At 39.5% G+C, this 26,882-nt stretch overlaps 2 protein-coding genes across 2 annotated transcripts; both read left to right on the top strand.

Moving 5' to 3' along the window:
* Positions 1-777: 777 nt before the first annotated feature.
* On the top strand, positions 778-11,023 carry LOC105918665 (probable E3 ubiquitin-protein ligase TRIML1). Its single transcript, XM_036125945.1, has 6 exons — positions 778-782; positions 5,780-5,912; positions 6,959-7,192; positions 7,283-7,329; positions 9,885-10,027; positions 10,122-11,023. Exons 1-6 carry the CDS (start codon positions 778-780, stop codon positions 10,691-10,693), a joined length of 1,134 nt encoding a protein of 377 aa, XP_035981838.1. The 3' UTR covers positions 10,694-11,023.
* Positions 11,024-19,330: 8,307 nt separating this feature from the next.
* habp2 (hyaluronan binding protein 2) lies at positions 19,331-25,190 on the top strand. The gene is given in 14 exon segments (XM_012853799.3): positions 19,331-19,454; positions 19,690-19,819; positions 19,904-19,990; positions 20,076-20,186; positions 20,276-20,392; positions 20,497-20,607; positions 22,109-22,280; positions 22,374-22,471; positions 22,558-22,850; positions 22,852-22,976; positions 23,060-23,202; positions 24,315-24,449; positions 24,550-24,695; positions 24,793-25,190. Coding segments are annotated over 14 exon segments (1,893 nt in total). The 5' UTR covers positions 19,331-19,394; the 3' UTR covers positions 24,958-25,190.
* Positions 25,191-26,882: the final 1,692 nt, after the last annotated feature.

The raw sequence follows: 26,882 nt of genomic DNA, 5'->3' as shown, positions 1-26,882 counted from the left end.
ACACAAAATGTTCATCTGAATGGACTAAAAAATGTCTCTTTTCTCAGGCTCTCATAAGCAAAGTTAGACACTTTCCCTTTACTTATAATGGAAGTACAAATCATATATTTTAAGGCTGTTTCCGGCATATAATAACATTCAAATAGATACAAACCCCTATTTGAAGAAACAACTGTATTTGAAAGTATTGTTTTATAAATGGAAAAAAAAACACACACTGCCATTTGTTGTATTGAAATCTAAGCCAATAAAGCTTTAAATTGCCATGATGAACAATGCATACTGACCCTCTGCTATCCCAAAGTGACCCTTGATCTCTTTCCTGCTCCGTGTTTTCTGTTCCCACTTGATGTGGGCATTTGGGAATGTAGCACAGGGTGGGAAGCGAGCTTAGGAATAAACTAAAATCTTTGTCAGAACTCTTTTTTTTTAACCTTTATTGTATTAGTGCTATAAAACACGCTATTGTGTTTCTTTTGCTTGTTCCAATTTTTCCCACGCACATGAAGAAATCTGCTGATTCGGGACAGGACATCTCTGATTTTGCGCATTTAGAACTTTTATGCTTTTCAAACTGTTATGGAAGAAATGTTTCCATACAAAAGAACAGAAATCTTTTAAGCTGTCGTATGGAAAATGCAAGGAAACGTCGCATTTAGCACAATATCAAGTCCTGTCACGGATCCATGTTGCTGTGAATGCGCGCCACCGTTTGAAAATGGGACATGTGTGTTGGGATCAAGGGCGTGGAAATCACAGGGTCCTGCTTGCGTCAGGATGAGGTACGTCAGTTTTATATTGAAGTCACCATCTCGTATTTTATTCTATTCAAGGTTCAACTGGAGGTCTGGCAATGATATTTCAATGCTCTCTGAGGCCCCTCAAGTAGGCAGGTGGTTATTACATTGATTGGAGAATTGAAAAGTAGCTTGTGTCATTGATCTTATGGTTCAGTTTCAAGCATCCGACACACAGACTGAGCTTTTGTATCGTTTTGGATGAAATTAAGTAATGTTAAAATCGGGCAGTAGCTGGGAAATTTGAATAGTAGCTGTGTAATGGCTTGAAAGTTGTTCAAAAAATTTGTGGCAGACTGGTTTAGCCGGTGATCAAATTATAAATGCCACAGAGTTAATTGAGTAGGAAGGCAATGTCAGAGCGTTATTTTCCACATGTATTGTATCTTTCTAAGCAATCTTAAAGTAACAGAAGCTGAAGAATCTGCAGGATCAGATGGTTTATCTTCCACGGCTTCAGGTCCTTTTTCATCTGCCCACCTTTTCAGTTCTGTTTGCTCCCGTTTTTTTTTTTTTGTTTTTTTTGGACCCGTTGGATAATTTTGTGTGTTTTTCAGTGAACATTTGGACCCCGGCTGGACTTCTTTAACTTCCTCCCAGGTTGTTTGTGATCTATTACCTTTCGGTTAAGGTTCAAAACCCAAATTCGGACCCAAATTCAAACACCCACGGAGTCGAAGCAAATTTAAATTGTTGTATGAATAGAAAAGTGCCATGTGCAGTAGATTGAGAGTATTTGTCCCTAAAAAAGTATTTAAACTTTATTGCTTCAGTAACTCTACAGTTCAAGGTAATGTATATTTTTACATTGCGTAAATATGGACTGTGCCACTTGAAAGTACTCACACCCCATAACCTTTCCCACATTTTGTGACTTTCTCCAATACAGATTTGAGTATAGTTTTCTTTTTTATTAAAACGGCACACACAATAAACCATGATGGAAGAGACAAAAAACATTTTTTCAACTTTTTAGACAGTGGCTTGCAGAAGTATTCACACCCCTTGAACTTTTCCACATATTGTCACATTACAACCACAAACAAACATATATTTTATTGGAATTTTATGTGAAAGACGAACACAAAGTTCACAGTTGTGAAGTAGAAAGGAAATTCTAAAAAAAAAGAAGAAACTTTTAAAAATAAAAAAACTGAAAAAGGCATTGTGCAAAAGTATTCAGCCCCGCTGAGTCAATACTTTGTGGAACCACCTTTATGATGCAAATACAGCTGCAAGTTTTTTAGGGCATGTCTCCACCAGCTTTGCACGTCTAGTGACTGAAGATTTTACTCATTCTTCTTGACCAAATAGCTTAAACTCAGTCAGATTAAAGGGAGAGTGTTCGTGAACAGCAGTTTTCAGACCTTGCCACAGATTCTTGATTGGCTTCAGGTCTGGCCTCTTGTCTTGTTTGGCCCCAGCATGACTTCTGGCAAACAGGACTTCTCTTGGTTTTCTTTTAACAATGGCTTTCTTCTTGCCACTCTGTTTGCATAAAGACAACATTTGTGCAGTACACGACTAATAGTTGTCCTGTGGACAGATTCCCCCACCTGAGCTGTGGGTCTCTGCAGTTCGTCCAGAGTCACCATGTGACTCTTGGCTGCATCTCTGATCAGTGCTTTCATTATTCAGGCTTATAGTTCTGCTATTCTCTTTCCATTTACAGGTGATTGATTGAATAGTGGTCCGTTCAAAGATCTTTCAGATGTTCAAAGCTTGGGAAATCTGTTTATAGCCTAACCCTGCTTCAAACTTCTCCACAACTTTATCCCTGACCTGTCTGGTGTGTTCCTTGGACTTCGTGATGCTGTTTGCTCTCCTATTTTCTCTTAACCAGCCTCTGAGGCCGTTACAGAGCAAAGTATTTGTACTGAGATTAGATTACACACAGTTGGACTCAATTTAGTTGGTTGGACTGAGAGAAAAGGGGACTGAACACTTTTGCGCACGGCACCTTTCAGTTTTTTTATTTGCAATTTATATTTAAAATCATGTATGAGTGTCTTTCTAATTCACAATTGTACACCACCTTGTGGTGGTCTTTCACGTAAGATTCCAATAAAAAGTATTTATGTTTGTGGTTATAATGTACAAAAGTGTGGAATAGTTCAACGGGTGTGAATACTTTTGCTAGCCACTGTGAATTTGTAAAAAAAAAAAAACACACACATCTTTAACCAAAGTTGCTTAAAATTGAGTTTAGATGTATCTGATTTCCACTGATTATCCTTCAGATGTATCTGCAACTTGATGGGAGTTCAGCTGATGGAACATGATTTTTCTGTAGACCTCCCAGACAGGACCGGGTCTAGGCAGAAATCAGAGGAAGAATACAAAAACAAATGCAGCTGCCTGACCCAACTGAGTAATCAGAAAAGATGCTAAAGGAGGTGATCAAAAACCCAGTGTTCACTAAGACTCAGCTCCAGTTTTAAATATATGTTTCTCCCAAATCCATAAACATACCATCCAGAAGTTCAACCATCAGTCAACCTTTTATGGCAGAGTGGACAGAAGAACATGGCAGCCTGCTTGGAGTTTTACAGAAACACGCCTTAGAGGTTGTCAGACCAGCCAAACAAAATTGTCTGGTCTAATCACGGCAAAATATATCTTTTTATTCTAAACACCAAGCTGTATTTATAAGGCAGGATCTAGGTGACTAGTTTGCATTAAGGGTAAGGTAACCTAACCTGACTCTCGCCAGATGGACGTCGTTCCACTGAGCTCCACACGGCTCCACACATCCATCTGGACTCGCTGCCATTGGGAGGGATTTCAGTGCCCCATGAAATGGACGAGCCAATCAGGATCGCCGGGCGGGATTTTCGTAGATGTGACGTATCAGAGAAGTGACTGTTTGGACCACTGAGCTATATTATACACTGGAGTGCTAATCGCCCGCTGTTAGAACGAGTCGCTTTGAAACCACCAGCCGCCATATTGGTACTCCCTATTTTCCCCCAGTAACTAGGGAATATGTGCGCTACAGCATTGAATAACAAGGATTTTCTCATGTTCAGGGGGGGCTTAAAACTTTTAAAATGTCTAATGCCATATACTTTTATGTTATGTTCTAAAACTATCAAGTACTGAGAAAGTGATGTGCTGAAATATTTTGCATTTTATTCATTTAAATATATATATATAACATTTATAAATATATAAATAACAATATACAAAGACATATATTTACATATATATATATATATATATATATATATATATATATTTACATATATATATATATATATATATATATATATATATATTTACATATATATATATATATATATATTTTTTTTTTAATATGAATAACATGTAAAATATTTCAGCATCTAGATTCCTAGTAGTTGATAGTGTTAGTACATCCACTGACTGTAGAAACGTTTTCACACAGCCAGAAAACTGCTTGTTGTTGCAACCAAATCCTATGGCATTCTGTGAGAGTTGGGAGTAGCAAGATGGCGGCCAGTGACTTCAGTTTTTCGGCAAAATCAGCACTCCAGTGTATAATATAGCTCAGTGGTTTGGACTCAGACAACAATGGCGGCTCACAGCGAGGAAGCAAGCGGTAACATTGACGCTGCTATTTCATCAGTTTTGTCCAATCTACAGAATATTAATTCTTTAAAAGAACACCAGAGAACGGCTTTGAAGGCTTTTGTTAGTGGAAACAATGTTTTTGCCCTTATACCAACCGCTTTTGGTAGGAGCTTGTAGCACGTCAGTAAAGGTGACGGACAAGTGGTTTATTCAATCATGTGCAAGGAGTTTTGATAAAGCCCCACCTTGTGAAATACATCTCCAGTGGGGCAATCCCAGATGTATGTGTGGAGCCATGTGAAGCTCTGCGGAACAAAATCCATCAGGCGAGAGTTAGGTTAAAGGTGACCGTAGCCAAATATAGAGACATTCTTCAAGAAAAACCAGCCACTGTGTGATCGGCAGCCCCGACTTTGGGCGAGGATTCCTCTTTCAACACGACAGCAACCCGTAGGACACAGCCAAGATAACTAAGAGGGCCTCAGGAGCAATCTCTTAATATTCTTGATTGGGTCAACTAGAACCAATACTCTCTGGAAACACCTAAAATTGCCTATCAATGGATATGATAGCTAGTATCGGTTCTTGAGATGATCTCCAGAGAAAAAAGGTGGAAAATATCTTAAAATATTAGGGTAGCTTGTAGAGTCACACGAAGACTAAGCTGATGAGCCATGAGTTTAATTACTTATCAAACACTAGATTAACAATAAATAAAGCATCTCTATTGAAAAGCGTCTTTTGCCTCGTTGTCCTGTGGTACTGTGAAAAGCTCTTTGAGAGATTAACATTTTTTTGAATTTATTTTAGAATAAGTGGAACAAAAACTCAGGAGATGCAAAAACCTTCTGGTGGCACATTATTAGGACCTCCAGCTGCTGCAGTTACATTGTGGTGTGATGTTTCCATATATTTATAATTTATATCAGTGGGAACCATTAAAGAAAAATTAGAAACAACCTACGGTTGGTGAATAAAAAATAATTCTTGAGGTTATCATCCCAGTTTTCAGCCCAGTCTTTTGTGTAAAAGATATTTTCCAAATAAGTAAAAGAAAAACGCAATAAAAGCTCCCGTCAGGGGTAGGAATCATGGAGTGCATCCCACAAATAGGAACGAAAAAGACTCTAATGGCAGGAGGCTTTAATTATTTGCAAAAAAAACGCTAAACAACAGTCCCTGTGCACAATTCAAAGGCCATGTTATTCCAAATTAACCCCATAAAGACCATTCACCGAGCAGCTTACATCTGAACTTATATTACTAAACCACCTGCCTGAGACATGTGAGGAATACATATTAGCTCAGACCCCAGAAAGTATTTAACTTTCACACAGAGTTCACACTCAGCCGCTGCTGTGCTGCTCTTAGCCTTTCAGGCTGTTTCTGCTCCATTCGCTGTCTTTAGGCCCACTCCACCGCTGTTGAAGTGAGTTTGCTGAACACACGTGCAACCTTTTCCCACAGGAGACGTTAGAAAAGCACTTTGCGTCTTTGAAGAAGCAGAGGGACGCTGTGAAACACAGACTGAAGAAACTGGCAGCCCGTCAGTCAGAAATCACAGTGAGTTTTCCCCTGATGTCTTAAAAACCTCTCTGTGTGATCGCAGCAAAAGTTTCTACATACAGGACTGTCTCAGAAAATTAGAATATTGTAATAAAGTTCTTTATTTTCTGTAATGCAATTACAAAAACATGAAATGTCATACATTCTGGATTCATTACAAATCAACTGAAATATCGCAAGCCTTTTATTGTTTTAATATCGCTGATTATGGCGTACAGCTGAAGAAACCCAAATATCCTATCTCAAAATATTAGAATATTTCCTCAGACCAAGTAAAAAAAATAAATATATAACAGCAAAACAAAATCAAACATTTGAAAATGTCCATTAATGCACTCAGTACTTGGTTGGGAATCCTTTTGCACAGATTACTGCATCAATGCGGCGTGGCATGGAGGCAATCAGCCTGTGGCATTGCTGAGGTGTTATGGATGCCCAGGATGCTTCAATAGCGGCCTTTAGCTCATTTGCATTGTTGGCTCTGGTGTCTTTCAGCTTCTTCTTCACAATAGCCCACAAATTCTCTATGGGGTTCAGGTCAGGGGAATTGGCAGGCCAATCAAGGACAGTAATGCCATGGTCAGTACACCAGTTACTGTGAGAATCTTATGTCGTCTCTTAACCACTACCATACTTGTGATTTAGTTTACTGAACCAAGCTGAGTGTTTTTCAAGGCTCAGGAAACCCTGCAGTGTTTCGAGTTAATTAGACGATTCAAGTGATTAGTTGAATAGCCTACTAGTATACTTTTTCACGATATTCTAATATTTTGTGATAGGATATTTGAGGTTTCTTCAGCTGTACGCCATAATCAGCGATATTAAAACAATAAAAGGCTTGCGATATTTCAGTTGATTTGTAATGAATCCAGAATGTATGACATTTCATGATTTTTAATTGCATTACAGAAAATAAAGAACTTTATCACAATAGTCTAATTTTCTGAGACAGTCCTGTATATCTACTGATGTGGGAAAAAAACTCACCACGTCTTTGGTGATCCGGCGGCAGAATTTGACGTTACAGTATGTACCTTGCCTAGAAAAAGTCTACGGCGATAAGAGAGAACGTGGTCGGGAAATATCATGAGATCCAGGCAGTCCTGGAGGAGGACTTGCGGATTACTTTGTCCCACCTGGAGATGGAGGAGAGGGCTGCCGTCTCCGCCTTGGATGGGTTGATGGAGAGAAACTGTGCTCTAATCCAGGAAATAGAGCAGGATCTGGCCAGACTCTCTTTCGCTTTGGAGCAAAGTGACAAAGAGCCTGACGTAATGGTAAAAAAAATATTAGAACGTAAAACCCAGAGAGCTTAAATGCAAAGAGAGGCAACCCACAGCTGACCTGGAGTTTCTGCTGTTCCTCAGTCATTCCTTTCACATCCAGAGCTGGACGACACAGAGGAAGCAGATAGGTAACAATAACTGCTAATGTTGTACTAGACTTTGCAAATGTCAATATATTTTATTGGGATTTTTTATTTTTTTTGGTGACAAGCTAAGACAGAGTGGAGCAAGAAAAGCAAAACTCGCATTTTTAAAATGTTACAGTGTAACATATGTTTGGTTTCAGCCCCCTAATATTGTCTAATATTTAGCAGACGCCAAGTCTGTTCAGTTTATTGAAACAGCAGCAATGAAAAACATGTCATCTTAAGACATTTTACAAAGTGAATTTAATCAAATCATCAGAAAGGTTGGTTAACAGTTTTCTGTCCAGGGAAACCTAGCAGATTGCTCCTGAAAGAGCACGGAGCGACAGTGGAGAGGAAAACTCCCCTTTAACAGGAAAAAAGCCTCTGGCAGAATCAGGCTCAGTGTGAACGGCCATATGGCACAACAGACAAAAACCGACACAAAAAGACCATAGAAGCACTGATCCAGGAGTACTTTCTATGTGAGAGAAAAGTAAAAAGGTAATGGCAGTACGAGCTCTATCAGCGGCTTCATCTAGGAGAGGAATAAAACTAAGCAGAGAGGCTTTGAGCCAGTTTTCATGTCTTTATGATTAAAAAGAGCACATGCAGTTAGTTGCAGTAAAGGCTCAGCCAATAGCTATCTAGGAGAGAAACCGGGCTAACCACTAAAAGACAGTTTATTAACCATAGAAGAAGAACAGGAAGTTGTTGGCATCAGTAGCTCATCTGATAACCCTCTCCAGGACGGCGCCACAGCTAAACCGGAACCCAGGCCAAATGTTGCAATAATTAAGACATAAAAAACATAGAGAGAACAAAAAGTGAAAAATAGAAATAACAAATATTGTGAAAGTGGGGAGTATGAAAATGTTGCAGAGTTTGGGGGAATATATTTGCATCTGCTTTGCACTTCCAGAGACTGTTTTTGCCAAATCTGGTCATACCCAGTCAGATTAGAGGCAGTACATCTGTAAAAAAAACTCTGCAGCATGAAGCTGCCACTCCCATGTTTTCACAGTGGTGATTGGGTTTTCGGGGTTTTGAGGAGTTCACCACATGTATCAGTTTGCAAGTATGCTGAAAAGTTCAAATTCAACCTCGTTTCATCAGAACAAAGGCCTTCTCGTGGCTTTTCTTTTCTTCCAAACCTACATGGTAGCCAGATTTGTACTGTGGACAACTTGCTGTCATACTGCCAATATATTCTCCCTCATGAGCCGCGGATAACTGTAGTTCCTCCAAAGTTACCACGGGTCTCTTTAATGCTTCTCTGTTTAATTTTCCTTGCTCCGTTTGATGGCTGCTCTAGTAGCGCTACACTGTCAAGCAAACCCTGAGGTTAAATTCTCCACGACTTTATCCCTGACCTCTTCGGTGTGTTTCTTTGTGCTTGTGATGCTGTTTGTTCACTTAGGACAACGGTTGCACTTTTATTTAGGGGTATCAGAGTAAAGGGAATTGAACACATGTTCACAACACACTTTTTGTCAAGTATCATTCTCTTACCGCTTCCCAGTTATGTTATCAGGAGGGTTTTTTTCTCTCTCCAAGGAATCAAAACTAGTGAAGGAGCATGTAACAGTTTGCAGACTGGCAGAAACCCATCAATAAAAATGAAGGTTTGAACTGATGAGGATGCAGGAATGAATGGAAGAACCAAATGGGGAGATAGACACAGGAAAGGAGTGATCAATGGAACAGGTGAGAGTAATTAAATTAATGCAATGCAATGTTAGGGGGAGATTATGTCACACGCGCTAAGAACACTAAGATCTACATACCTGAGAATAAGGTCCCTGAATAACCCAAAACTTAAAACCAAAAATGAAACTCAAACTCTTAACAGCTCACGAAAAACACTAAATCCCAATAAAATAAATTGAACTTTCTGGTTGTGATGTTGTACATCGTAGAAAAAAACTTGGTAACACTTTATTTGAAGGGGTGTACATAAGACTGACATTACACTGTCATAAACATGACATAACACCTGTTATGAACATAAATGACTCTTTATGAATGTTTAGGACTGTTGTCATTAATTGTCATTCGGTAAATTATGACACTATTAAAGCAAAGATGACATTGTTTAAAATGTCTAAATTTAGGGCTTGATTTGGGATTAGGTTAAATTAAGGGCTTGATTTGGGATAAGGTTAATTTAAGGGCTTGATTTGGGATTAGGTTAAATTAAGGTCTTGATTTGGGATTAGGTTAAATTAAGGGCTTGATTTGGGATTAGGTTAAATTAAATTTAGGGCTTGACTTGGGGTTTTGTTAACTTAAGGGCTTGTCATAACAAAGACATTTTAAACAATGTCAACTTTGCTTTAATAGTGTCATAATTTACCGAATGACAATTAATGACAACAGTCCTAAACATTCATAAAGAGTCGTTTATGTTCATAACAGGTGTTATGTCATGTTTATGACAGTGTAATGTCAGTCTTATGTACACCCCTTCAAATAAAGTGTTACCAAAAACTTTAAGAGCCATTTTAAAGGCATTATGCCAATAAGTAATACGTCCTCTATGATGTTTTTTTCCGCAGAGTGTTAGATGTCCTGAACCAATCGGATCCCAGCAGCGTTAGCCTCGATGAAGCTAAAGCTAACCACATCCTCGGCCTCACCAACAGCTTGCTGCTCCTTGTCTGCTCGCAGACCCCTTTGATGAAGAAGCTCCTGAAAAGCTGTCAGTTCCCACATGTCCTCCAACAGCAACTAAACACTCCACCTTTATCCCCTCAGGACACATTTCACACAGAAATGTCCCCATCTGTGTCCAGATTCCAGCGAGGTGAACCTGGATCCGCAGACGGCCCACCCGAAGTTGATCATCTCCCCCAAAAGCAACAGCGTCTCCTACACCGACACCTGGCAGACACTCCCTGATCTACCCGGACGGTTTGACGCCACCCTCAACGTCATCAGCCTGCAGGGCTTCACCTTCGGTCGGCATTACTGGGAGATCGATGTGACTGGGAAGACATACTGGGAGCTTGGTGTCACCTACCCCTCCATTCCCCGCAAAGGCCCGTCCGAGGACTGCTGGCTGGGCCGGGGCGCCGAGTCTTGGTGCATGGAGTTCTTTGACGGGGACTACACGGCCTGGCACGGAGGGGTGCCTCACCAGCTGCCGTTTTCTAAACGTTTCTGTCGGATCGGTGTGCTGTGCAGCTTTCCGGCAGGGCTGTTGACGTTTCTTGAGGCGGACAACATGATGCCTCTGTTCTGCTTCTGTGCGGGAACCTTCTCACAGTGCCTCCACCTGGCCCTGTGTCCTGGTCATGACCACAATGGCACCAATTCAAGTCCTATTGTGATCTGTAATGCATCATCTCCTACTAGTGACCTATAGCTACGTATGAAAAATTACCAAAGGTTTTTTAATTTTAAATATGCTCTCTATGTGTTCGCAATGATTTTGAATCGGAATATTGTAAAATCTAGATGTAAGTGAGCATTGAGAACAGGACTTATAAAAATGCAGGGCTGGTGCCTGATTGTTCAGGGCCACTGGGCAAAATGGGATGGGGCCCCACTTAAATTTTAGCCCACCAGTCACAGCATTGATAATAATGTCTCTTTTAGCACAACTGTTTCTTATGTTGTGCATTTAAGACCTCTAGTTTCACGTCCAACTTCTAAGACAACCGTTAAATGGCTCATATCACAGATGGTGCTTTGCTTGCCCTTCATATTATACATCTGGCATTATTAAATGAATAGCCGTATCTACTATAGGGAGAGGAATTTATTTCTCAAACTTATTCATTTAATCAGGCAGGTTGTGTGACATACAAACTGACGCTGTGGAATAAGAAAGGGTCTCCCAGATTTATGTTTTTTACCCTCATAGTGGATGGGCATTGCCTCCGTAAACAGTTGTTTTCAGGTTTTGCCAAGATGAACAGCATCCTCACATCATGGTGCAGACACCACCATGTTCCACTATAGGCAAGGCAAGGCAAGTTTATTTGTATAGCACATTTCAGTGACAGGACAATTCAAAGTGCCATGCATGAGCGGAACATAAAAAAAGAAGTGGAATAGTAGCAGCAGGCTAAGATATGAGACAAGTTGGACTACAAACTAAAACATTTACATTCGAAGGCAACTCTAAACAAATATATTTTTAAACTTGATTTGAAAAGAACTCAGGCTTTCGGCACTTTTACAGTTTTCTTGAAGTTTGTTCCAGATAAGTGGAGCAAAGGAACTGAAGGCTGCTTCTCTGTGTTTAGTTCTGGTTCTAGGTATGCAGAGTAGGCTGGAGCCAGAAGACCTGAGTGGTCTGGAGGGTTGATAAGTCTGTGATGTATTTAGGTGCTAAACCATTCAGTGATTTATAGACTAACAGAAGTATTTTAATGTCTGTTCTCTGAGATACAGGGAGCCAGTGGAAGGACTTTAGAACTGGGGTGATGTTCTCTACTTTCTTAGTCTTAGTGAGGACACAGGCAGCAATGATCTGGATCAGCTGCAGCTGTCTGATCCATTTTTTAGGCAGACCTGTGAAAACATTGCTGCAGTGATCAATTTAACTAAAGAGAAACACATGGATTCATTTTTAGAGATCTTGCTGAGACATCAGTCCTTCAAACCTGGAAATGTTTTTCAGATAGAAGGCCAACTCTGTAATTGTGTTTAGATGCTTTTTGGCCGTTGTTATGGAAAATAATGATAACTGATCCCTCAGTTACTTATTAAATTAGAGGAAATGGTGATTTCATCAAGTTCCAGCACTTTATTGAGAACCAGAGCAGAGATAAGGTAATCACAACCCTGGCTAGGCCACAGCCTGCCCCTCTTCTGCTCCCAGTCCTGGTCTCATCCAAATCTGAGACCACCGTCTTCTCGCACCTTCCTTTACCTTCTTTTCATGGTATGGGGTCTTTAAAAGAATTTGTGTGCTGGAACACTTAACAATAATCAGCATGAATGCTTCACAAATCAGTTTCATCACACAAGATCATAGTTTTTCTCTACAATTTTGTGTTCAACTAATTAAGTACAGGCTGTCCTATGCACATTGTTTTAATTTACCTTAGACTTGGTAATCTAAGCCTACATCTTATTATGGTCAAATTCGTCTACTCACCCAATAAGGTCTCCTACTTAAAACAGCGCTCATGGATGATCCATACATTCAAAGTTACCAATATCTTAGTTGCATCAGCGGAACTTAAAGGTATATAGCCGCGTAATATGCTTATAAAAAAGACCAAGAACTGTTTGATCATGTTAAAATCAGATTATATGCACTAACCCTCCATCTTTATGTTTTGATTGTCTATTTTGTGGATAAAAATAGCCCCAGCACTGGGCGCAATTAACAAATATAAACAGATGTGGCGCCATCTAGTGACAGTATTGCAGAACTATCATAATGCCGGTTTACTTAATTTCTAAATCAATTGTAAATAATGCTGGACCGAGCCTGACCACCTGCAGTGCTTCGCAATGAAGCGGCATCTCGGTGTGATCGAAGACCAATCGTTATTAATTTTATAAACCAATCTACAAAAACTTCAACAGAACATTTATTCACGTCAGTCAACTCTGCAGGCACATCTGAGCAACCTGCAGTTTTCATACTGTATTCCCAGCGACATTCCATTCTTTTCTCTTTTGGAATTATATTTTTTGCCACTTTTTTCACTGAATCTGGCACCTTTCTTAATTTTTTTCACTGGGAGATGCTAATGGCCCTCAGCCACTTCCTTGTTTTGACCCCTGTTGTGCATACGCAGTACATACTTCCGTTAAAATGGTAAATAAACACGAAAGGCTTTATTTACTAACAAATTGAGCAAAAACAAAGCATAAAACACCAAAATAACAACTGATACATCAGCAGGACACGATAATCTTTCATAAAAACGTTGTATGCAACCAGAATGAGCTACTGAGGTATAAATTTAAAAAAGTCAAATAACGTGGCTGTGCACCTTTAAGGCAATTTGAAATCTTTTGCAATGGAAAAATGCCTATTTTCCTAGAAAAAGTAGTAAAAACTGAGCCAGAAGAGCCTGTTTTGAATCCAATAGTTACCATTCTCATCTAATTTTGAAGGATATTTAGTGCCAAGTAGATCCTGGTTTGTCTAATAATAAAACAATAATCTTGGTGTGACTCTGGAGCAAACTGTTTTCAATCTTCATCATAGGAATAATTAAATTATCAAAATAATTCACCATCACAGTAGGGTAAAAAGAAATAAAAACCTGATCATGTAGGTTAGTGGAATAGATAATGTAAAATAACCCAATAGTAACACAATGTGGTAATAAGTAAAGGATCCAACATAAACCATTTAGCTGTGGTCAAAGCAAATGGCGAATAATAGACATAATCACGCATAACGCAGCTAGCTCTGGATTCTCCTTGTGTCTCCACTTTGTATCAGATTAATTAAATCAGTGAATTATTCAGATAAATTAACAGTCTCTTTGGTCTTGATGCCATCTCATGGCTTGTAGGCGCTGATTTCACTGGGTGGTTCTGTTCGGTGTTGTCCTGGCACCGCTGAGCCACAGTCCATTGTTCATTGCCCTTTTTTTATGAGAAATCTGGAATGACCACTGAATTTTGTTATGCTGCATTCTTCCTTTGTTTTCAGAGGATGGTGTCTGATGTTCGTTGATTTTCTGTCCGTTCCAGTGTCCATCCTGTATCTTTGTGATTCCTTATGATGTCACATTGTCTAATTTAAACGTTGTCCGTCTTTTCCATCTGCAGTGTAGCTTCAATTAGGCCAAACACAATTGAAATAAAAAAAAGAATCATTGATAAAGCTACAGTGGGTCTTTCATTTTCTTGTGAGTTTGACAAAACCTAAACAGAATGAGCTTTGTTGATAAACCCATAAACCTGAACTGAATCTTTACATAAACAAGTTTAATCCCCTCCATTATGATCCTCAGTAATTTTGCTTATCTGAATTTTGTTTTTTATTTTATTGGAATAGGGTAAGGTAAGGAGATTAATCTCAAGATTAACATATTCACATGTTTATTAATATTGAAAATATATCAGCACTAATAATTAATGTAGAGCTCATTTGTTTGTATTCCAACTTGTTTCCCCGTTACAAGCATAACTCAATTTATGATTAATTGTTTCCTTGGATTTATTCTCATTTTATATTTTAAGCGTTATATTCATAAGCTTTTCAGTTTTAAGTTTTTTAATTTTAAAATTGCTCCTAGGTTTGCAGTGAAAGATTTTGCTAGGTAAACAAAGTTTTTGGTTTTCTTCATATCGTGAGTTACCACCCTTTAACACTAAGGACTCTTCCTCAGTCCACCAGTCGAGACCCCAGGTCCATATCTGCTAAGTCCAGCAGTCTTGCTGCAAAAGGCAGAAAAATCAAAGAGGTTTAACCAAACGTAATAAGTTTTCTCTTCATTATTTCTGGGAAAATATACGGTGTTTGTATGACTTATTTCATTTGTCACTTCCAAGTGGTCATGGAACCATCCCTCTCCCTTCCTGTGTGTCATCTGAATAGTTATGGTGACTGATGTTGTTTTTTATTATCTGAGCTAGAGGGAACATGTAGATATAGAATACGAGGGGACCCAAGATGGACCCTTGGGGAACTCCATATGTGATTTTTGTGGTCGCTGATGTAAAGTTACCTACTGACACAAAATAAATCTCTGTCCTTGAAGTAGGACTTACCAGAAACACCGACCCAGTTTCTCAGGCGTTTTAACAGAATGGAGCGATTGACAGTATCAAACGCTGCGTTGAGGTCCAATAGTAGCAGCACTGTGGTTTCTTCCACAATCAACATTTATACAGATGCCACTGAACACCTTGATGAAGGTGATCTCTGTACTGTGGTGAGAATGGAGACCCAACTGGAAACCGTCAAAGCGTTTATTATCTGAGTCAAATCAGACCTCTAGACAGGCAAAACTTTCTTAAAGAAAGCTGTGTGTAGAACATTAAACACAGCAAGAGGAAGAACTTAGCTGTGTTCTGCGACGTGTGCAGTGATGGTTTTCCTCCTCAAGTTCTGTTTTGGTCAGAAAACCTTGTTTCATATGTCTTCCACATGGTTTGTGGAAAAATGTAAACTTATGTGTACCTGTCAATAATAGCTTTCTGGATGCCACTCATCCATAAAAGCCACACAAGATTGAATGTGTGTACTTGTATAGTGCTTTATTAAGTCTGACTAAACCAAAGCGCTTTAAACTACAACCAGTCATTCACGCACAGATTCACACCCTGACGGTGGTGAGCTATATTAGGCGCCACAGCTGTCCTGGGGCAGGCTACCATACACTGGTGCCACCGGGCCCTCTGACCACCATCAGCAGGCAATGCGGGTAAAGTGCCTTGCCCAAGGACACAACAACTGAAACAGTTGGAGAGGGGGGGGGGGGTCAAACCAACAACCTGCCTGTTACAGGATGAGCTCCCTAACTCTTGCGCCAGCCACCATCACCCTATGAGTTCAATCCTCTGCAGGAGCATCTACTGGTTTTAAAACTATTCAACCAATAATTTGACAGATATAGTGGCAAGAGTATAAAAGTATAAATGTCTTTGTCACACTTAAATGTTTCAAACCATGAGACAAATATTAATGTCAGACAAGGTTAACTTGAGTAAATACAAAAAGCTATTTTCACAGAATTACAGTTATCCAAACCAACATGGCCCTATGTGTAAAAAAATAATAGACGAAACCTTCGGATCAGGTTCTCGGGGAACCTGATCCGCCTGCTTAAGGTCATGCAACAAAGTCTTAATTGGATTTAAGTCTAGATTTTGACCAGGCGACTCCAAATCTGTCTTTTGTTTTTAGGCTTTCAGAGGTGAACTCACTGCTGTGCTTCGGATCATTATCCTGTTGCACAACCCACGTGTGCTTGAGCTTCAGGTCATGAACTCTGGTTGGACATTGTCTCTCATTTTCGTGTTAGGAGACACAGTTCATGGTTCCATTGATTGCAGCAATTCGCTGAGGTCCTAAAGCATCCCAACACCACCAGTGCAATGGTCTTTTATTGAAATACTGTGCTAGCTTTATATTAAATGGCACAGGACTCTGGTACTGAATACAAACCAGCCTTGTTGTAACCCAACTACAAGAAATATACACCTTTTGTAGAATTAACGAGCCACCTTTGCTGGACAGCTGGCAAAAATTACCCTTTAGCGCTGCTGCTGCTGATGCTACTACTGCGTGGATGCTACAAACAATGAGCTACGGACAGTCCTGGAGCAACAAGGAGACACTGTGCCTCCTTGATATTTGGGGAGATGCACACATAACTCAATTGCCAGAAAAGGCACACTAATTAGTTTCCACTCCCGTCTACATTGAACATTTCCAATAAACCTTTTTAAACATAACTCTGTGTTCGGCTGAATTTCAGGTTCACACCTACAATCGTTACAGAAATGCGGTTGTGTTCAGCTTGTTTCTTGCCTATTTTTTTCCCGAACTTCCATGTTTGTTTTTTGTATATTTCCGGGTCTGTGCTACGTCCCAATTTAGTAATTTCTGTCCAATGGGAGCAACAATAGTCAAATGTGTGGCTCTGTTACAACTTATAGTTCACTTGCAAAACGTACAATGAGAAAGCGAACCACACGAAACATAAAATCCGCTTTTGGTACAGACCCAGCAATCGGACCAAAGCAGTTCCTATACTTTGGTATCATCAAAAATGTTTTTAGCCAATGTGAGACGGGCCTGTGTTATTTATTTCAGATGTGGTTTTGGCCTTCAAAATCTCTCATGGATGCCATTTATGGCCAGTTTGTTTCTTATTTGCTGAATCGTCGCCGATCTATGGCCACCCTGCTTCCGTCAGTCTTCCCGAGGACAGCTGTGGCTGCAAATGTAGCTCACCACCGTTAGAGTGGGAATGGGTGAATGACGCTTTGGGGTCCTCTGGACTTGATGAAGAGCTACAAAAGTACAGGCCATTTACCATTTAGTTAGCAAAGGGGAGCAATTACTTTTTCATGTAGGGCGTGGTTGGCTTAGACAGCTTTCATCCCTTAATAAATGAAAACATTAATGAAATGTCTGATTTTTTAAATGTATTTGATGATCTGAAACATTTAGGTTTGACAAAAAGGCAAAACCCTGTAGCAAAAATCTGTAGGGAGGCAAAAACAAAATTATTTTTGAATGCTGCTTCTGCAACACTCGGAGGTGGAGCCAACCATGCAGCTGCTAAGTGCTAGAGTCCTTTTTTACAAAACTAAAGTAAACAAATGGAGATCAGTAATGCGTTAAGGGTTTTTTGTACCACAGAAATACCATCCTCATGTCCTACAGGGATAAAATAAAGAAACTTAGAGAAACTGTCCTTTTGCATATGTCACTAAGGTTTTAGTGAAAGCTAAACCTAGGCACTGCAGAGGAACTGTAGGGTTAGATGCAGCCGTGGGCAGCAGACCTCTGGATCAGGGTTCAGTCAGTGTCATTGGTCTCTTGAACTGTTTTTTTACTCCCATGAACTTCATATCTGCTTACTCAGCGGTACCTTTATAAATCTTAATCTGAGGGTAAATATATGAAAGAGAATAAATAAATAAACAAAACAAATAACAGAAAGTAAATCAACCTTGCTTGTTTAATTCTAAAATTGAATTGTTTGATATGTTAAAGCTTTAGTTCAAGAGCATCTTAACACAAGGACAGATTTAGCCCATGTCAAGGACATGTCTGTATGAGATGGCACCGTGTCCACCTACAGTCGGCTCTTTGGGAATCTCTCACAAACTCTTTTTTTTCTCTACTTTTTATTAGTTATTTTCAGAACAATACAAGACAATTCTCCAGAACTTACGGTGTCATGTGATTAATGCCTTCTCAATGACTGACTAAGTTTGCAATTGCCTATAGATTGTCCTTTTTCTCCACACCTTCTCACATTTCAGTTGTTGTAGTCTCATGGTGTTAGTCAGTTTATCCATCTTGTAAATCTCTTCCACAATGTCCACCCAATTGTGGGAGGTGGTGGGGGTGGGGGGTGGGGGGTCCACTTTGTACCACTTCCTTGTAATGGCTTTCTTTGTAGCTGCCTGAAGATTTTTTATTAATAGCTTGTTAACTTTGCACATTGCCAAAACACATGAGGATTGGCCACATCTTGAATTCTCTCTCAAACTCTTGAATTGCGTTTTCCTTTGCCGTCCTCCCAAGGCTACAGTTGTCCCTGCTGATTGTGCACCTTTTTTCCTTCCACTAAACTTTCCATCAACAAGCCTGTATAGAGCATTCTCTGAAGAGCCAGAAATTAATTTATAATTCACCTTCAATGTGGAGGGTGTTGATGGCTGTCTGCTGGACATGTGTCGAATCTGCAGTCTTCCTCAGGGTTCTGCAGGCCAAAGCACCGATAAAACATAACATTCATATTTTAAAAAATCCTTTTTTTGGTATGTAAGGTTCTGCTCTCATATTGTATTTTTTTCACAGATTAAGAATCTCAGTTTTTTTTTAGCTGTAAGTCATAATCAAAAAGAAACATTTATTGACTCTATGTGTAAAGACACATGAATTTTAATGATTTCATTAATGTATTAAAACAAGTCGACTTTTTGATCATATTCTGATTTATTCAGATTTACGTGTCCTGATATGGCATCACTGAGTCAGTACACTGTGTGTTTGATCTGAAGTCTACATGCAAACAAACTGAACTTTTAGCAAATATGCTCTCTGAGCCTTTGTGTTGCAAGTGTGGGCTTTGGTCTTTTGGATTGAATACTTTTTGATACAAAAAAGTATTTAAACATGTCACAAATGACACTGATAACTAATAATAACCCTGCAATTTTTACACTTTATCAGCAACATCCTTCTATCATTGTGATAACTCTTAAAGGTCCAAAACTCTGCTGCGTTCTGCCGAGTTTTAATCAATACAACTGACTCAGCAACATGGATGAGTGCCAGAGAAAGCTGAAGTTTCAAAGGTTAGTTTCCTTGTATGAAAATTTAAGAAAAAGTGCGGGTTCTCTGCTGCGCAGGACAGTCTGAGTTTGCCCTCTTTGACATCGTCTAGTGCTCCGCCATCATGAAACTGAAGCTGCTCCTCTTTTGTCTCTTCTTGGCTGTACTGCTTATACCCACTGAAGTAAGTATTCACCGCATGTGTTACCCTGAAATACGGCATAACTGAGTGAATGCATCTCTCTTAATTAAGAATGTGCAATGCTGATGATGCAGATAGATGATTTCTTTTTGTATTGTTAACATAATTCAGTCAGTTCTGGCCTTTACATTTATTATTCTCTAAACCATTAATCTGTTAACTGAAATTATTTATTAAATGGATTTTTTTTAAAAATATGTCATTTTTCATGAACCAGTCAAAACCCAAACATAAAGACAAAGAAAAAAACGGACACGGACACGGACATGGACATGGACGTGGACATGGACCTCCCGGACACCGTGGTCGGGAAAAAAAGAGGCAAAGATTCGAAGACCTAATTAAAGGTCCGTTCTTCTTTTTATCAGATAATGATTTTGTAATAAAAAATAGTTCTATATTGCAAGTCTAAAAGAAAAGCATTGTTTTAGACTCCTTTTTCAGGGAAGCCACTGATGACGATGAGGATGAAGAAACGTTTAATCAAGACTGGCTTTTTGAACTTCAAGATCCAGACGGTAAAACAACAAGGTGTTCTGCTGGACTCTTTATTAAGCTTCTTTCTTCGTGTCGTTACAACCTTGTTTCATTTTATTTTGTCAGGCCAGTGCACACCCAATCCCTGCCTTAACAACGGTGTGTGTAAGGAAAAAGGCAGGAGAGGGTTCAAATGTGACTGCCCCAAGCCTTTTAAGGGAAGGAAATGCGAGAGAGGTCTGAGAAATATGCAATCTCCTTTCTGTTGAATTTCCTGTTGGTGTCACACTTAAGCTGTAAAATGTGTTTTTTTTGGGGGGTACCAGCCCCTAAAGTGTGCAGGAGAGGTGCCTGTGGACGGGGCGAGTGTGTGCTGACTTCAACCCCTCCGTTCTATGAGTGCAAATGCAAATACCCATTCCAGCCTCCAGACTGCAAGCGTTGTAAGGGCCAAACAGCAAAATAACATTTTAAAATAAATAAGACATAGTTACATGTCTTAGAAATTTATTTTGTTTATTTGATCTTTTTTTTTGTTGTAACCAAGATACTGTGTGTCAGCCGAATCCGTGCAGAAATGGAGGCCAGTGCATCCCTGATGGCAATGACTTCGACTGTCAGTGCCCTGAAGGGTTCAGAGGACGCTTCTGTCATGTTGGTAAATACTGCACTCCTTTATCAGTTTCTTTATTTTTGCCAGGTCATTATATATGTGCACAGAACCCTACAATACACATATTTTACCTTTACAACCCCAGTTCCAATGAAGGTGTGTAAAATGTAATTAAAAATAGAAAACAATAATTTGCAAAAACCTTCTCACCTATATTTAATTGAATGCACAACAAATACAAGATATTTCAAGTTCACGTTGAAAAAACATATATTTTTTGTGCAAATATTCACAAATCTTAAACTTGATGGCTGCAAAACATTTTAAAAAGCTGTCACCCTGATGCATACTTGCATCCAGATCAATATGCTAAGTTATGTCTTCCTCTTTTGCAGAAATATGTATACATCCATATTTATTTATTTATTTATTTTTTAGAGAACAAAGACGATCAAAATTCTAATTTCTTGTTTGTGTGCAGAAACTTGGCAATTATAGCTGTTTTTTTTATTCTGAAGTGTGTGAGAATGTCCAGACCTAAAGCCATTTGACAATCTGATTTGATGTCGTTCCCCAACAAAAGGTTAAAAGAGAAAGGAATTAAAATATGAAAAAAAGCACAAACAGGGAATAAATTGAAAATAATCAAATGAAAGTTTAATTTTTTTAAAACGTATTTGATGATCTAAAATATTTAGGTTTGACAAAAAGCAAAACAAGGTGAAATCTGTAGGGAGGCAAAAACTAAAAGTTTTATGCGTGCTGCTTTTGCAATACCTGGGGGTGGAGACAGCTGCTAAGTGCTAGAGTCCTTTTTACAAAACTAAAGTAAACAAAGGGAGAGCAGTTATGCGCTAACGGTTTTTTGTACTGCAGACATACCATCCTCATGTCCTCAAGTGAAAAAAAAGAAACATACAGAATCTGTCCTTTTGCATATATCACTAAAATATTGGTGGAAAGTTAAACCTCCTGAGGAACTGTAGGGTTAGATGCAGCCGTGGGCAGCAGACCTCTGGATCAGGGTTCAGTCTGTCTCATTGGTCTCTTGAACTGTTTTTTACTCCAATGGACTTCGTATCTGCTTACTCAGCGGGACCTTTATAAATCTGAAACTGATGGAAATTAAATCAAAGAGAATAAATAAATAAACAAAAGAAATAATAACGGAAAGTAAATCTACCCTGCTCGTTTAATTCTAAAATTGAATTGTTTGATATGTTGAAGCTGTCTTTTGTTCAAGAGCATCTTAACACAAGGAATGTGACAACTTTAGCCCGTGTCCAGGACATGTCTGTATGAGATGGCACTGTGTCCACCTACAGTCGGCTCTTTGGGAATCTCTCACAAACTCTTGAATGGGTTTCCTTTGCCGTCCTCCCAAGGCTGCAGTTGTCCCTGTTGATTCTGCACCTTTTTTCCACCACGATGTTTTCCTTCCACTAAACTTTCCATTTACAAAGCTGTATAGAGCATTCTCTGAACAGCCAAGCTATCACACTATATTAGTTTTCTACTTTTATGAGACACTAAGTATATTTTTTAGGGCCAGATGACTGCTACGTGGGTGATGGGGAGACTTACCGTGGGAATGTGAGTGAGACCGATGATGGCAACGAGTGCCTCTACTGGAACTCCCACTTTATCCTGGAAAATGGAGCCGATCCCTTCAACTCGTTTGAGGACGAAGACGGACTTGGCCCTCACAACTTCTGCAGGTCAGAAGAAAGCAACAGAAATCTGTTCCAACTCTGCACAACAGATATGGATATGTGGTCTCTTACTTGGTTTCTGTTTTTCTCGTTGCGCAGAAACCCGGATGGAGAACCAAAGCCCTGGTGTTTTTTCAGAAAAGGAAGAAAACTGTTTTGGGACTACTGTGATGTGACCCAATGTCCTCAACCAACAGGTCGAGACTAAAGCTCCAACCAGCTTCTTGACTCTGACTTTGACGTCAGCAAATTAAACGTGAATCCTTCTGTTTTCATTTTTCAGGTGAACCCCCTTCTGTTAAACCGTCACCTGCTACCACTCAGGTACCGGTGACCACCAAGGCTCCACAGCCGTCCAAAGGTCCTACAGCACAGCCGTCCCAAAGCACTACAGCACAGCCGTCCCAAAGCCCTACAGCACAGCCGTCCCAAAGCCCTACAGCACAGCCGTCCCAAAGCCCTACAGCCGACCCCGTTAGCACAACTCCAGCGCCTTCGCCAAAACAGTTCGAAACCTGTGGTTTGCCTCAACCAAAAAAGGCACTAACTAGGATCTTTGGGGGTCTGAAAGTCAGTCCCTGGGGCAATCCCCTGGCAGGTCTCTGTGCAACAAAAGACAAAGAACTCCAACATGAAATACAGCCCCGTCTGCGGAGGAGTTCTGATCGCAAGCTGCTGGGTTCTGACGGCTGGACACTGCATGTAAGCAAGCAACAAACCAAATCTGAGGACTTTAGATGATAGCTGTCATTCACCTGTTTATTTTATCGTTCGCTTTTCTACAGAGAACAAAACAAGGATATGCGGGTGGTGATGGGTACCTTAGCACTAGATAGGCCCGATCCATCAGCTCAAATAGTTGAAGTTGACACCGCAATTGTGCACGAGAACTACAGGGAGACTTCTTCGGCTGTTTACAACGACATAGGTAAAGATTTGCTCCGTATGTCTATAATAAAGGTCAAACGTCATAATTTCTTCTTTTACCATTAACTTTGACCTTACAACTGTGTTTAGGCGTATTGCTCAGGATACTTGTGAAATAATGTGTGAAACAAAACAAAAGGCAATAACTCAGCCACAAGTTGCTATAGAGTGATGGTGTCGCAGTTGGAAGCAACAAACTCGAGTATCAAAGTGTAACGCAAAGGCTACCTGACTCCAGTTTAAGTCTCCAGCTTAATTTGGAGTTCATAAAGGCAAGATTTATATGGAGATCTTTTTCATTGAGTTGGAGGAAATCTGCAGAAGATTTGCCTGAGAGCAACAGTTTGGAGACCTAACCCACTGGCACCCTATGCTGGGAATTAAAAGCACTCTGTTGCAAGCTTAAGGTCTGCTTTTGAAACATAAATGCAATTCTAAACACTAAAAGTCTTGCAGCACTCAGACAAATGTTCTAACTGTTGCTCCAGTTTAACCAGCATTGTTGGTCTAAGATGCTCGATTGAGTTTCCGCATGTTCGTTCATGCGTCTGTGTCACCAAATTAGCCTACTTTCCAGCGGCGAGTCATGCAGTGGTCTTGCAAGTCTCACTTTTTCAGTTACAATAAGATTGTTCCTAAAAACAAGGATGTCTGTCACACTCTATAAGTCGATCTGCAGCATGTTCTTTTGCAAAAACATGTGTATGCCTAAAATGTCAATTCAAAGTAATGCAACATAAAGTACGTGGTGGCTGGATGGGGGTGTTAAAATGCAGACATACGATCAGACTGTGGCTGCAGTCAAGTGCCTCAGACACAGAGAACGAAAAAAGTTAACCACAGAAATCATCCCGAAGGACTGTTTGGAGACAGCAGGTATCGATTATATGTGATCTGCGGTGTTCAGCAAATGGTTTGAACTGATAGAGGACATATAAAAGTTGAGATTATTTTAAAAGAATGCATAATATTTGCCATGCTACTAGTCATTGACTTCAGTCCATCAAACAAATCCTATAAATAACAAGATTTTAGGCAAAAATGCTAATATTCAACACAGCCTTTTTATTTTAGATTTTCTTGTGACATTAATCTGATCTTGGTTTTCCCCAGCTTTGTTAAGACTCAGGGGGGCAAACGGATTTTGTGCAAACGAGACCCAGTTTGTGAAGACAGCCTGTCTGCCAAGTGGCCAACTCACCGATGGGACGGAGTGCACCATTTCTGGATGGGGCGCCACCGAGACCTGTACGTAACCCACCTTACGTAATGCATAATTTGGTCCACTCAGTTTACTGCAACTCGAATTTTACTTTGTTCTCTTTATTGTTCTGAACAACATCTACAGCGGACTATGGCACCAACCACCTGTTACAGGCCAATGTTCTGCTGATCAGCCAGGCAAAGTGCTCTGAACCCACTGTTTACGGGAGCGCCATTGATGGCAGCATGTTCTGCGCCGGCTACCTGCAGGGAGGAGTGGATTCCTGCCAAGTTAGTCCGATTCTGTCTGCCAAAATGACTCAAATGGCTCAGTGAGGGAGAAACAAGGAATATTTCGTTAACATTTTCCATCCATCTCTTGTTTCAGGGGGATTCTGGAGGGCCGTTGACTTGCAAGCAGAATGACACCAGTGTCGTTTATGGTCTGGTGAGCTGGGGAGATCAGTGTGGAAAGAAAAACAAACCTGGGGTTTACGCAAGAGTCACCAACTTCCTGGATTGGATCAAGTCAAAGACTCAAGCATTTTCTTAAATGACCCGGTTAGAAATTCGTTACGAACATGGCAGCATGTTAGGCCAGGCGTTAAGCTGTGGTTGAGGGTTATGTGGTGCTGTTTCATAACTGCCCTGCACCTGACTGGACTATTATGCAACCGAAAGAAAGACCCGAGATCCTCTCAGCACATTTTGCAATATTTCCTCACAATAACGGGCAAATATGAATAATAATAATGAAAAAAAAACAATAAAGGTTACTTGACTGTTTACCTTCATGGGTAAAATGAGTTTTGCATCTGTTTTCAAGTGTTTTTAATTATTTAAAATATTTAAATTTGAGGAACAATTCAGCGATGCATCAATTAATCAATCAACTGGTTTTGGCCAATTTTCCATTGATCAGCTTGGTTCTGCGATCGACAGGTAAAATGCAATAAAAATTTTTTATTTTGTTTCTGTTATTCGGATGCATCAAGGCTGGGAACTTCTAATGCTATCAACCAATAGCATGCACATAAGTGCATAGTTTTATGAGTCCACTAACAATCAGCGAGCTAGGGGTAAATGCTTTGATACACAAATTGGTATTCATCTTTGAATTGGTTTCATTTTATGTTAGATTGAAAACTACGAATGTTACACGTTATTTTTCTCGCTCTGTTATATCCTACAGTCCTGGGGGAGGTTTGGGGGAACTTGTTAGAGTGTGTATCCACAGGCCAGAGACTGAAAAGTCTGATCCCTGCAAAGAAATATATATATATTTTTATCCTTTAAGTTATGTTTTTGACTAAAAATTAAATGATTAAATATGAATTTACTTTATTACCAAAATATCTAGGAACTTTTGTTTAGTTTTCCATGAATTCCTGTTTCCTCAGGGTCTAAATGGGATGTGACACAGAGACTAATTTATTTAGTCCCTTCTTCAAAATGGGAAAGACTAGATAACATTTGAAGAGAGATGTGTGTTGCTCTGAGAGTTGACACCTGTTGATACAGCAACCACCACATCTTGTCACACCTTCAATAGATGTGTAAAAAGAATAAATAAATAGATTATTGCATACATTCAGTACAATTATTAAATTGGAGGATAAAATAAATTCCCAAATGAAGAGATGGCTGTTTGAAACAACATTTTTGGATTTGGAACCCCTAATAAATCCATATAATAAATATTATTGTAGCATTTCATATTTATTTAAGCTTACAACAAAGTACAAGAATATTTAACTAGTAATGAACAGACTTTCTAATTTCCTAAGTTATAAATATGACATGATGCAAAGACCCCTCAACAAAATTGGGAAAACAAGAGAATATACGCCTTTTAAAGCCAGGCATTCAATCTTTATAACTCAGGCAAAGGCTACAAGAAGAGAAATGTTTTCCTAAACTTGCTCATATCTGCTGTCAGAGTAATAATTGGAAAGTTTGGCACAGTGAGAACTGAGACAAACTAGGCAGGACGAGGAAATATTTTTCTTGCCTACGCACACAGTAAGAAGGATGGTAATGGAAGTTAAAAAAAGTCTTAAAATCTCACATTTAGAGAACAGGAAAAAAATCTTCAGCGGGGGATTGTTGAAATACAGATTTATTGTAAGGCTGTGTTAAAGGCTGTGTTTAAATTTTTTAATTTTTTTTCTGGATCAGCCTAAATGTCTTAATGCTGATTCGTCTGGCTGGGTCAAACTGTATTCACTCCAGAACTGGACAAGAAAAGTCACAAGATGAGTCTCCCTCTGACAAAAACTGCCTATTCTAACCAGTGAACATGCCAAAGTGTGCAACCTTAGTCCTCCTTGATCAATATTTCTCATCGAAAGAAAAAAAAAAACACGTTATGCAAATAATGACTGACATCAGAATTAGTCTCTCGTGGTTCAGTGGAAACTCAATGCAACAAAGTTGACCGTTTCTGTTATTTGATCTCGATTGGTGCAGCGTTTGCTA

Source organism: Fundulus heteroclitus, chromosome 22 (genome assembly GCF_011125445.2).
Source record: "Fundulus heteroclitus isolate FHET01 chromosome 22, MU-UCD_Fhet_4.1, whole genome shotgun sequence".
NCBI lineage: Eukaryota > Metazoa > Chordata > Actinopteri > Cyprinodontiformes > Fundulidae > Fundulus > Fundulus heteroclitus.
The sequence above is the reverse complement of the archived record's forward strand: the minus strand, read 5'-3'. Positions and strand labels throughout refer to the sequence as shown.

Excerpts from the sequence above, each read along its gene's own strand:
- LOC105918665 (XM_036125945.1), top strand. Across the intron at positions 5,913-6,958 it reads CCCGTCAGTCAGAAATCACA|AAAAAGTCTACGGCGATAAG; the intron begins GTGAGTTTTCCC and ends TACCTTGCCTAG. Across the intron at positions 10,028-10,121 it reads GAAGAAGCTCCTGAAAAGCT|ATTCCAGCGAGGTGAACCTG; the intron begins GTCAGTTCCCAC and ends ATCTGTGTCCAG.